The 13,414-nt window shown below is 41.8% G+C and overlaps 2 protein-coding genes across 2 annotated transcripts in view; one reads left to right on the top strand and one right to left on the bottom strand.

Moving 5' to 3' along the window:
* Positions 1-11,247, bottom strand: part of ELP4 (elongator acetyltransferase complex subunit 4) — a 135,206-nt gene extending 123,959 nt beyond the window's left edge. Inside the window, exons 1-3 of the mRNA XM_039724972.1 lie at positions 11,162-11,247; positions 10,821-11,104; positions 5,264-5,299 (exon numbers count right to left, since the gene is read on the bottom strand). Coding sequence (XP_039580906.1) covers positions 5,264-5,299; positions 10,821-11,104; positions 11,162-11,247 — 406 coding nt within the window. The remainder of the gene's footprint in view (positions 1-5,263; positions 5,300-10,820; positions 11,105-11,161) is intronic.
* Positions 10,942-13,414, top strand: part of IMMP1L (inner mitochondrial membrane peptidase subunit 1) — a 31,717-nt gene continuing 29,244 nt past the window's right edge. The window contains exon 1 of the mRNA XM_039725125.1: positions 10,942-11,046. The gene's annotated coding sequence lies outside the window, so the exon portion shown is untranslated. The remainder of the gene's footprint in view (positions 11,047-13,414) is intronic.

Here is a 13,414-nt window from a genome sequence, read left to right as displayed (position 1 = left end):
GAAGTTATGCATATTGTCTCCAGGACAAAAGCTCTTCTGAGCCTACAAATAAGGACATAAATAATATAGTCTGTTGTGATGGCTATCCATGGGTCTCTTTCCACGTGAGCGTGCTTTCCTGGCTGAAACAGCCGTGGAGAAAGAGCAGGATTGTCACTATGATCACAGGGAATTCCAGCTGTAGCTGAACACTAAGGATAAAGCCCAATTGCCAGTGTCTTCCTAGGGTCAATTGAGGAGTCTTTTCAGCACTGTGCTGTATAGGCTACTTGGAGTCTTGGCTTCTTTTATTTTTAGGGTTGGGACTAAACGAAATCAATTTCTTGTTGGGACTCGGATGTTTATTACTTCTCATTTATATTACAGTCTCACAAACCCTGAGTTCTACAGTACTTCACTCTAACACAATAAAAATGGAGCTGTATCCCTCTCTCTCTCTCTCTCTCTATGAGGCCTTTTAAGGATAAACTGTCCAATTAAGAAATGACTCTTAAATTATTTTTACTTTTAACCCAATAACTAACTACTCATCTGCAATCGGGAGTTTTTAATCTAATTACACAAAACCACTCAAACCCACGGAGAAGGTGAAGGACCAGCCTCCACCCTAAAATTTCTATCTTGTTTTGTAGGTATTACTATATTCTAAAACTTTAAACTAAGTTTTCCACTATGCAATATTACACTTCTATTTAAACCACACACTGATAATATCACTTTAATCATTCAGTTTTGGAAGTCTTTTCTACAGTCTTAGGTCAAGTGCAGTGTTCTCTTAGGGGTCAGTGCCTGCCAGCACAGAGTCTGAAATTCTCAGTACCCAGGGTTCCAGCAGGCGAGTGTTCTCTTAGGGGTCAGTGCCTGCCAGCACAGAGTCTGAAATTCTCAGTACCCAGGGTTCCAGTAGGCTACCAAATATGTAAGAGACATTTCTCCACACCTGTCTGTAGCTACAATCAAAGAAATTCATGGCTTGTAGAATTAGGTATGGAATCTTTAGGCTTTTATCTAGGGCACAGAAAACAAAAGAGAGCAGATATGCGTGAGGCACTGTAAAAATAGAATTTATTTAAAAATTAAGGAAACAAATGTAATTACAGAATTATTGATATGTAATCATGTGACTTTAAGGAAAAATTCCCTCTGCACAGAGGCATTCATGTTCCAGGAGAGGGATGCAGAATAAGCACTAGAACTGGAAGATAAATAAAAAGTCAGGAACTTTTTTATTAAAATTTTTTAAATAAAAAATCAGGAACAAAATCCACCATAAGGTAACAAATATCATACCTGTAAATACTGTATTTATAATACCTGACTTTCTAACATCACTATATTAAGCAGCATGAAGGTCTTTGAAAAACTCCAGTGGTCATTTGTAGTATAATTGCTCAAAATTATGAGAGCTGTAAGAGGAAAGAATAAGCCTGCAACAATGTAATGTACAGATGGCTTATTTTTTTTTCTCTCTACGAAGTCTAGACAGGTTGCCCTAAAGCTGCCAAAAGCCTGTCATAGCCTATCAGTATTGATAATTTTTTTACCAGATAGATGGCTCTACATTGTGGTCCTGTGACCTAAGGTGTGTCTTTCTCCAGCTATGAAACATCTCTCTAAATTGCTGCAGGTTATAAAGTGAGATTATTTTAATAATCTCAAATTCCATTTAAAGATACTTTTCTAATGTCCACATTTACTAAGCTTGAGGGGATATACTTTGTGTCACTTGCATTTAATTAGCACATGCCACACCAGAGTTGTCAAACACACAAGTTACAGTATTTGGCATTTAGCCATACTTCAGGAAGGTGAATTCTGCTAACTGGTATTTTGTAGAATTATATTTAGCAAATCACTGTTTTGTACCTCTCTTGAGATTATCTTTTTCAGCTTTAAAAAGATGATAAATTCAGTTATATTGACAAGTGAAGAGAGCTCTTAGCAGTCAGGTTAAATTGCATGCCTAACAAAAATAAAGGTAGCTAATTAAAGTAGCTGAAACTGCTTCAAGGCTTACAATGTGCAAGTACAGACCTGCTTTTCACCAGAGAACTTTAACTTTTAATAACTGACCTCAGCTACCAACAAAACCCCTCCTACTGATAATCTTTAAAACATTTAGCAGTCAGTGACCTTGTCAAAACTGGGGCTTTTAAAGGTAAGCAAGAATAGGTTCTTACAGGGTGCCCAGGACACCTCCAGCGAGGGTGCTGTAGCTCACTATGCAGAACGTGTTATAGAAACAAAGCTTACCTTTAAAAACAAAGTAACAATTTTAAATTGTTAAAAAACCCCACAAAAATGTATCATTATATATTATATTGTATATTAATATTGTATTAATTAATTCTATAGTAGGATGCAATATTAATTATATATGCAAATATATTAGTATATATTATACATAATTATTATTATAATACAAATAATTTAAAACCAAAACATCTTCCTGGGCTGGGAAAACACACATGAAACAGCTTGAAGTACACTGGAAGGGAGAGGGGAAGGAGTGTGCTTGTTTTACTTGTTTGCTTTGAGAAGGGGGACTCTCCTGAGAAGCTGGTTTTCTGCAGCAGGCTCAGATAAAACCACAAATGTGGTCTCACATCCATACTGAACAAGCTGCTTTGATGGGGTTCCACATCAGAACACTACTGTAAGATTTCTTTTAAACTAAAGCACTAGTTAAAATCCTAATTCTTGTTAGATGAACAAACCTCAGGGAAGTCTCAAGCTGCTCTGGTAGGTAGGATCTTCCATGAGAATACCATGTGCTTCAACTCTCTAATTTTCATATAATTAAAACTGTCAAAAGAATATACTATAGAATTAAGCTCAACTGAAAATCACAATGCTCTTTATTATGAATTGAGTTCAAAAACTTGCACACTTCTATTTCAAACAATATTTTACAGTCTTATCAAGTAACCTGTGCCATTACTACATCTTCAGAACACAACAGTTCAAATAAATATTTTAATACCCTGAATCTACTATTATTTGGTTAAATTAACCAAGATAATGAGTCAAATAATGAAGACGAGCATTTAATTTGCAAAGGGAGCTAAGCCAAAAGTAATTCAATTTATTCTCACCTTAGAGAATGTTGAGGGAAGGAGAAGAATTTAACCTTTTTGTAACACTTGGAGTACAACACAGAAAGATCTTCCTAGGAGGTTTATCACTGACAGCTTCAATCCTGATAATATTAAGCTTGTCTAGACTAATCTCATGACAGAATTTCGTGGTGTGCTGACAGGGTAGTCCAACAATGCCATTCCAATGTTACCTGCACCAACTTTAAAAAACAATCTCCAAATTTTTAGACTAATGAGTCATGAATAAATATAATTCCTGCTTTAAGACTTTTTGTATATAATTATGTGTTTCGAAATAACATATGGTAAGACTCATTTGGGAAAAAAATACATTTCCAGATGTAAAAGAGACATTCTCAGGCTAAGTTTCAGATCAGATCACAAATACACAACTAACACACAAAGTAAGCAAATTCAAACCTACCACTATGTATGGCCAGATATACACTCAGAGGGAACAAAGTTCAGGCAAAAATCCTTTCAGGAAAAATCTTCCATTGAGCCATCAGCATCCACATGACTGCTTTTCACATCCACAACCCCTTGTGGTGAAATATTGCACCACTTCTTCCATATAATGACAATCCTCCTGCTAGTGGATTCACTGGATGCCACCCAGCCCGTCTACCGCAAGGGACAGTGAACATTGTCACGGGAAGACAAAATTAATCCAGCCTCACAAGCTCTGATTTATGTAAAATAGAACAGGTTCTAACTTTCTTTTTCTTCTTCCTTTACCACAGCAAGACTGCAGCTCTTCAAAACTGAAAAACTCTTTCAAACTGAAAATTGTTGGCATTAGGTAACGTCAGTTATTTTTTCTGGCAAGCAACTTTTCAAATGACCTAATCTGCACCGCACCATACACTAATTTATATACTTTATGTAAAAATCAAAATTTTCTAAGACTCAGTGGCACATCAGTAACTGTCTCTAATGGATAAAATGCAGAAATAAAGACTAGCCTTGAAATAACAACATGACATAGTGAGAGCAGTTATCTTCCTCAATGGCAAACAGAAAATTTTCTTCAGTCTCTAGGGCAGGTTACATGAACCCTACACCAACAGAAAGTAACATGCCATAATTCTAATAGTGGCTAGAAGAGACTTCAAATAAGTTTTCCCCAAATCCCACTGTTTGGATCTTTAGTGTCAAGATCAATTTTTGAATTGTAAAATTCAAAATACATAACCAAAACTCTAGATAGAAATTCAATTTCCCAAGCAATGGTTGTCTTCACAGGGAAAGCAAACATAGATAAAATATCCAGACCACAATGCTGTCATCCCTTTTAGAAAATGAATGAAAATTACTGATTAAATCGATCTCAAGGCTGAAAAGCCACACTCTGAAGAGCTTCTATCACTAGAGACAAGCAGGCCCTTAAAACACTCTATAGGCACAACTCCTTTGAAAGCACCCAAATCACCTAGGCATGTGCCAGTCTGCTTTGTCCCTAGGCAAGGCTGAAATCTAGTCACTGCTCTCAATGATGAGATTCAAGTGCTCCTTCAGGGTGGAGATTAATACAAGAATTCTTCATTTTTCTGCTGGTTTTGTGTCAACTCAGTCAAACAGGAAGGAAAGCTGGACAGCTCAGCTGCAATGGAGATGGTCCCAGAGAGCTGCACTGTGGTCTGGAAAGGGAATTCTGGTGTAATTGATTTAATCATCTCAGTGCGCCTCATCCACCCCCTGACAGAAAGCAGGTTTCCATCACCTTGCTCTCAGCTGATTCTGGCAACCAAAAGATTCAGAGGTTCTGCATTGCACGTCTTCCTCAGAGAGCCAAATTAAAAAAAAAACCCTTTGTGATGATGCACAGCTTGAATCTAACAGCAGTTTACAAAATCTTAACCCATGTGTGCACTCTGCTACTAAGTCCTGAAATGTGCTAAATGTCCTGTTTGCAAACACACTTCTGGGGTATTCTTTGTGGGTGCTCAAGTCTGTCTAAAATTCAGATTTTGATTCACCTCCAGTAATTACTGAGATAGACAATAGTCCATTCTGAAGGCTACACAAAGTGAAGGAACCTGAGAGTAATACTTTCCTAGAGTCTGACTTCAAAAAGCAGTGAAAAGAGAGGCTGTTTAATAAATAAAATAAAGAGTGAAACGCTTCAGAATATGGCTTTAAGAATCTATATATTCTATACTAACCAATAAGAAGAAGGGTTCCAACAGCCACGCCTCCACCTGGAAACAAAACAAAATGAAGAATAAAGTAAGATACACTTTAATACTATGTTAGAGAACAATTAACTTTTCTTAGTTTATAAGTCAAAGGAAGGTGATAACGGGGAATTTAAAAATATAAAAGTGAACAACATTTTAATTACCTTTGCAATACTTACTACAATTCTCTATTATGAAATAATTATACATTACATGTAATTATATACTGCACATTACAATTACTTTCACAATATACTGTACTATCATCATTGTGGTAAAAAGATCCTGCAGCGCTCTATGCAACTTCTCTGAAGCACTACAGTGGTGAGGTATGGTCTGAGCCAGCAGATTTTTACTGGGATGACTCATGTGAGTAAACATTCTCCAAATTCAACTAATATTAGCTATCAAGTGATATTCCTTTGTAACAAGAAGGATATAAACTAAGTGACCAACTAAGATTTTAGTAGATTTTAGCAAATTTCCACTCAAGTCTTCCAGGCAAAATCGTGGCTCCACCTTTTTCATACTTTCTTGTTTTTTGTCTTACTGCTGAAAACTGACATGGCAGCAAGATTTTCACCCATTGAAACCTGGACTGAGGGATCATAAATGTCACAACACACACTATGAAAAAACATACACTACTGAAGAGAATAAAGTCCTTTACAGCAGGTCTTGGACATAACAACCCCATGAATTCCTTTGCAAGGCCAGTGAAAGAAGAACTCAGATTTTATTTTTGGGAAAGAGTACACTGGTTTATAACCTGAATTCCAAGAGTACTATAGTGGAATAACCTGAAATCAGACTATTTTGTTTAACATTTATGGAAGTCTGTGACAAGAAAGCTAAAAATCTCTGGAAGTGTTCAGATGGCCACAGGTAACGAGCACACTGATGTGTTTTGCATGGAAACTGCAGGATGTTGTCTGCAATTGACCTTTTAAACCAGGACACCTTTTAAAGCTGGACACCTCAGCAGCAATGGAGATGGTCCCAGAGAGCTGCACTGTGGTCTGGAAAGGGAATTCTGGTGTAACCTTGCTTTAAAAGGTGTCCTGATCTAAAAACAACTTAGGAGCAAACTAATCGATGAATCCCATCAGCACAGTATGCAAAGCTCCAGAAGTCAATTCTGGACAGCACAGATGGACTCCAGTGAACAGGATCTTTCATTTTACACATTTGTAAGACCTCAATAAACTCCACTAGAAGTTGATTCCAATATGAGTTGGATCAACTTCTTAATCTTCAGCTTTGCTAGTGGGACTACAAATGCCTGCCTGTCTGTAATGTTTATATACCCAAAAGGAAGAAAAAAAAGAAAATTGCTTTCCCATAGGCCAAAAAATCCTACATTGTTGCATAATAGCACCTGAATTAAAATCAGAACAGGACCACTTTGCCATCATGCACCACAATTTGAGCAGTACTGGGCAGTGAAAGTGCTTAATCTGCTACTGATTTCATAGTTATAGAGAAGCAGATGTTTCAAGGTAAACTGAGTCAAGATGTACAAATGCTTCAGTATCTACAGCAAGCTGATTGGGTAATTAAGCATTTTCTAGATATTAAAAAAACAAACAAACAAACAAAAACCCAAATTTAACTGCTGTTTATCAGAAAGTTAGAATCACTCATGAAATCCCCATGTCCTAAGCCAATGATTTTCGTTCCATTTATTTGTTCAGGAGATAAATGCAAATGAAGCCAAAAGATGTACCACAGGGGAAAGCAAAAAGAAAAGACCAAAATCTGAAATCATACTGATGTTTGGCACAAAGTATGCTTCCAATATTGACTGCATTTAATTGTTCAGGCAGCCAGAACACTCGGGTTCCTAACAACAGTTGTTTAAAACGAGCACATGCTCTATACAGCCCATTGGAAAGAAAAGCCCCAAATGTTGAGATTTTACCAAATCCTAGGCTGACACAGAAAATATGATTAAAGCAGCCATAAGTAATGTATTAGCTCATGGCAATAAGGACTTTAAAACCTTGGTTAGAAAAAAGTTCACTGGTAGCCACGACAAAAGTAGTGTCTCTTCTGCTTTTACAGTGAATTTATTTGCCAAACAGTGCAGCCAAAATTCTCTCAAGCTGCATTTTCAGATCATCAATGGTACTTTTCTACCAGCCAGAGCTGTAACAGGTGCACATACCCTGGATGCTAAAGGCAAACTCAGGTCAGAGCATTGTTGTTACTTTATCACAGAGTGGTTTGAACAAGTGTCTTCTGTTAGAGAGAAAGCAAAACTATTGCAGTTACCATGGTTACATCTTCATATTGCAATGAGCAACAATACTAGTAAATTAAACAAAAGGCAACAGGAAAAGATAGCAGCAATGCTGATGGATTCAAAAGGAAGAGGCAAAATCTGTAAGTTTCCCAAGAAAGCTGCTATGAACTTGTCATTCTTCCTAATCTCACTATTTTCATTTATCTTTGCCAGTATCTAAGGCAGTAGAATTTACAAAGATCTAAGCAAAACTTGTAACTTTCCATATTGCTACTTACAAGAGAGATTCAAGATCTTATGGAGAGAAACACAACAAACTTTGCAAGCTGAGAAGTGCCCAGATTGTTTCCAAAACACATCCCTGACCTTTTTTCCAGCAGCCTGAAACAACACATCCAATACCAGGCATGTGATGTTTATATTACACAATAGTTGCAGCTTATTGCAGAGAATTGTCCTGGCACACATCAGGCATATATGGCCCACAAACCCTGAATGTAAACTTATAAATATAAAATATTTATAACTATAAAATATATGTATCTGTAATATAAATTTAAAAAATTATAAAATAAAGTCTGGAAGTGCAGAGTGCCCTGATGCTAACACTGCATTTGAAATCCAGCACTTATCTACCACTTCTCTTCCAAAGGAAATTCACTCCTTTAGAGTGAGCCACATCAATGCAACAATCAGCTGGCAGGGTGAAAGAAACTCCTCCTTGGATTCTTTGCATTTTCCTCTCTTCAGAAGGTCCTCATTAGACCTGTGTGGGACAACATCATGCTTTCCCTCACTCACAGGCTGCAGTTTCATGTCTGGCAAATAATTGTGTATCTGGGTTACAGATTTTCAACACAGTAAAGTTAAACTCAAACCCAAGCCAGAGATCTACAAGACCGCCTAGTGACTGTTACAAAGTATGTCTATGAAAACACCAGACTTCAAAGAGTTTGTACTAACTTCCATTGGGAATTTATACAAAAAAAAAAAAAAGATTGCCCTCAGTCCCTGATGACAATAAAAATTAAATTTTTTTACAATCAATTATTTGACTGCTAGTGGGCAAGACAAAAGAAGAAAACCTCCCAATATTCTTTCAGAAAAACATAAACAGCATTCTGCAACACATTCATGAAGCATTTCCACACCCAGAAAAAAGGCCCAAAGCAGACCAAGTCAACATCTGCAGAGTCACCAGCACAGTGGACTGCACTGATGCCTCACGTTTCAGCTTTTTTATTTCTCACATTCTGTGCTGCTTTAGGGTGCACTTCTGAGCTTCACATGAGGGCATGGTGAGCTCTGTGCACAGAGCAGGGACACAAAACAATTCCTGCTCCAGCTGGGCACCAAGGACAAATGATCCCAATCTCAGCCCAAGAGCACAAACCCCGTGGGCTGCAGAGAGAAAAACAAGCAGGATGGGACTGCAGGGGCTGCAGCTGGAACTGGACACTGAACTGCAATGTGCACATGGAGCAGAGCTGAGCCCAGGGAGAGACCCCGGCAGCGCTCGTGCATTTTGGGGCCATTTGGGTTCATCTTGGGTGCAGCCCTGGCTGGGCTCTGGTGCTGCCCAAGGTGCATCCATGGAGGAGATCCTTGGAATGAATCCCTGCTTTATTCTGTAGCTCTGTCCAGCCTCTGCTCTAGGGCAGCCTGCACAAGGCATCAGCACCATCAGAGGCTCAGTCAGATGCTCCAAGGATGCTCCCCTTTACTGAGATCACATCTAGAATATGAGGCCCAGATGACTTTGAGCTCCTCCATTCAAGAAAACATAAACTGAAGTGAATCCAGGGAAGAGAATGAAAATGGGCAACCGATTCAAGAGAAGAGGCTGAAGGAAGTGGGCTTGCTCAGCTTGGAGAAGAGAGGAAAAGCTGAAGGCCCTGGAGTGGCACCCAAGAAGACTCCACAACAACAGCTGAGCTCTTCACTGGTGCCTAGAATTTTAGGAGACTGCCACCGTGGGAGCTGTCTACATCTTCATGCAGTGCAAAATGCACCATTTCTAAAAGGGAATATGAACGGGAATATTCAACGCAAATCTGCTTTTAATGCAATTAAAAGGCTTCACAAATTACTCTCACTTAATGAAATATTTCTCTCTCAAGCAGGAAGAGCTTCCTCCACAATGATCCTAATCCCTGACGAAAGTGCAGACACACACACAATCATATACAAGCTGCAAAACGTCCTTTGTACAAGGGATACAACTCTTATATTACCATTAATCATACAGAGCATCCCTAGAGAGAAAACTGGCATATTCTGTGTACCCCAAGGATGAATGAACCAAGCTAAAATCAGGCTTTTCTCACCTAGAAGTCCCATGTATGTATATTACAGATGCACTGCAACTGCGTGAAGAGTTAGAGGATCACCCAGATAAACCACGCTGTTTACACCAGCAAAGGAAGGAGTTCCCAACCCCAGGGAAAGTGCATAGGGATGACACAGCAGCAATCGCAACACTGAGTCCACGGGACCACCTCACACCCCGACACTGAGACAGCAAAACCAGCGTCACACCAGAGCAATTTATCTAATTTATCACTTGAACCATGCAGCCGTGGCGAGCAAGGCGGAAAAGACAAATTGAGAGCCCCAACACATCCCAACCCCGGCCGCGGCACAGAGCCCGGCGTCAGTGCGGCACACACGGCTGAGCAAGGGGAAACCCTGGTGGAACACAGGGCTGAGCGAGGGGAAACCCTGGCGGAACACAGGGCTGAGCAAGGGGAAACCCTGGTAGAACAGATGGCTTTCCAAGGGGAAACCCTGGTGGAACACACGGCTTTCCAAGGGGAAACCCAGCAGCCCACAGGGCTCTCCCAGCCGCCAGCCCGGCCGCGGCCATGCGCTGCTCCGAGCACTCACGGAGAGCTGCGCAGGGTGAGCGAGGGGAAACCCAGCAGCACACACGGCTTTCCAAGGGGAAACCCAGCAGCCCACACGGCTTTCCAAGGAAACCCAGCAGCACACAGCTTTCCCAGCCGAAACCCAGCAGCCCACAGGGCTTTCCAAGGAAACCCAGCAGCCCACAGGGCTCTCCCAGCCGCCAGCCCGCCCGCAGCGATGGCACACGGCTCCTCCGCGAGCTCCAGCCGGGATACACGACCTGCCTCCCCCGGCCTCCTGCCAATCCCGCCCTCGCCGCGACCCCCGGGACTGTGGGGAGGAAGGAGCAGCCTCGGGAGCAGCCGCGGGGTTGCGGGAGGGCAGCAAGGGCCTGGCAAAGGGGAGGGCGGCGGGGGCGCAGCACCGGGTCCCAGTCCCGCTCCCACCAACCTAGCACACAGTCCAGGGAGGGCAGCCCGCTGGAGAGCAGCAGCTGCCCGTGGCGCACCGAGGGCCGCGTGCCCGGCAGCGCGGGCGGCCGCGGGCCGGCCCCGGGCCGGCGCTCCGCCAATGGGGGAGCGGCTCGGGCGGCCGCCGCCCAATGGGAGCCCGCGTTGTTGGCACGCGCGGAGCCGGGGGGCGGCGGAGCGCTGCGGGCCCGGCGGCGAGCGGGGAGGTGAGAGCGGCGCCGCGGGGCACCGGGGCCTGCCCGGGGCTCAGGGGACACCGCGGCCCTTCCCGGGGCTCAGGGGGCCGGCAGCGGGCACGGAAGGGCTCGGGGAGCTCGTTACGGGCGCTGTGGAGCTGGCACCCGCGGGGTGTCTGCACCGCCCGGCGTGCGGCGGGCCGGGGCGGACGGGCTCGCCCGGAGCGGCATCAGCCCCTCCGGAATGAGCCTGCAAGGGAAAAGTGCTTGTAAAATCTATTTTCGTGGCTGCGTGCGACATATGTGACTGTACTTGGGGTCCCTGCTTGGTTGTGCAGAGCCACGGACCTGTAGCAGGTGTGTGGTTTAATGCCTTAACTCGGGAGCAAGGTCTTGTGTCAGCGTGGACCAAGACAAAGTGTGGGAGCAAAAGTTAAAAGACATTAAAATGCTTTGACGAGTTCTGCTACGTTTGCTCTGTTCTGGTGCTCTGAAAGCAAGGGAAGCCCCTGTCATATATAGAACAGCCACTACCACAAGTATTTTTATGTTAGTTTTTCATCTGTTGGTGATACAGAGGCATCCCAGATTGCTTGAAGACACTTGTACAAGCAGGATAGAAAAACGAAGCTTTGCTACTATAACCCCTCACTCTCACTCTTTAATTCCAGTGATTCGTGTTTACTGTTGTTCTAAGCCAACTTTCTGAACACCTGTGGTTCTTGAGTCTCTTTTTAATTGAGGGGAAAAAATCCTCGTGTTAAATACGAGCAGCATGAAAGAGCAGCAGTATGTGGGCAGTCCTGAACCTCAGAGCTTCCCTTCCTATCCAATTCGAATTCAGGAGCGTGAAACTTCAGCATGATGTCTCCCTAGCTGGGGAAAGGATGATCTTTTTTGCTGCTGGCCAAGCTTCCACACATGTTAAGCAGTAGACAAGTCAAGATCTTTCATCAGGAGTATCAGGAGGTAATCTTAATGGCTTGTATTTTCTGCTAAACTCTGAAATATTGAATAATACTTAAGTATAGGTTATTGTTTAATGGAAGTTAGAAGTGTCTGCGTGTAGAGGAGAAAATCAAAGGAGTCTGGAAACCGTGGCAAGAAATAAACATAGATGTTTAATTTCACTTCTGTAATACGTGACCAATGAGGTGTGAATATCTGTAACAGGAAAGGCCAACAAAATAAAGACCCAAAGCATAATTCACAATTCTTTGCCAAGGGTTTGGGCCTCTGTTTCTGTCAGTGGGATCCTGTGGTGTGAATTCTGTCTGTCTGAGGAGGAGCCTGAAACCTAGGGAGAGTTCTCTACTTTTAAAATTCACAGTTACTCTGCCTTTTCTTCCTGTGCTGTGCTCCTGGAGCCCAAATCCCTGAAGGTCTCAGGGATGTGGGTGCTTGCAGGTGTGTGTGGCACAACAACTGCAGGATAACTGTTGAGAACTTTGTTACAGAAGCTGGTGACCCAGTGCTGTGGATATCTCTGATAAGTCACTGCTTGCCTGTCAGAAGGAGAATCCAGTGATAAACTGTATGTACTCAGTCTCTGGGATGGTTTTTTTCCCATTCCAAGCGGTACATTTTCTTTTCTTACTTCATTAACACAACGTATTTCCTTTATTGTTTTTTTTTAAATTAAAATACGCTGTTGTAGGTTGTCTTAATTTCCCAGCACAGGTGTAAGCATACATCCAGGGCTGAGCCCTCTCTTTTGTTCTTTCAGTACTATTTGTCTGACAGGTAAGGGTTTTTTTTATGCTTTTTTAACCTCGTTTTCCTACAGGCCAGTTAAAATTGGAGGCTAAATAATTATTTCCCTTTTTTTTTTTTTCCTTTTTTCTCTTTCCTATTGGAAAGAGAACACACATAATGAAAGTATTTTGCAAATGGCAACCCTTGTGCCATGCCCCTAACCATTTGTAGTGTTTCTTGGGTAACCTGCACATTTCCTGGCAGTCTCAGTGGCTCAGGAGCTGATCCAGTGGGTCAGGGTTGCAAAAGAGGAAAAAATGGATTTTTATATAAAGTAATACTTTTGTTGCAAATTTTTTTTGTAGACATCTTTCCCAATAAAAAGAAATGGTGTCTTACATTGTAACAGCACGAGAGACTGTTTCACGTATAAAAAATAATGAAGTAGATACAATTTTTTCAGTATGAGAACTGAACTTTTGAAGTATATCACTAGTTCTGTTGTGGTGTTCGTTTTTCCCCAGTTTAATCTGCTGGGTGCAGTTAAAATCCTACTGATTTAGGTAATGAGTGGAAATAAGCTGTTTTTCAATAGGTGGGGGATTTTTCAGATGTTAACATTTTAATATAACAAAGCTTTCCAACTGCATATGTGCTTATGGAAATGCTGCTTACAACATCTGACTTTACCTGTATAGCAGAC

The sequence above is a fragment of the Passer montanus genome, unplaced genomic scaffold, assembly GCF_014805655.1.
Source record: "Passer montanus isolate IOZ18808 unplaced genomic scaffold, ASM1480565v1 scaffold54, whole genome shotgun sequence".
Lineage (NCBI taxonomy): Eukaryota > Metazoa > Chordata > Aves > Passeriformes > Passeridae > Passer > Passer montanus.
This window is presented reverse-complemented; position numbering and strand designations above follow the sequence as displayed.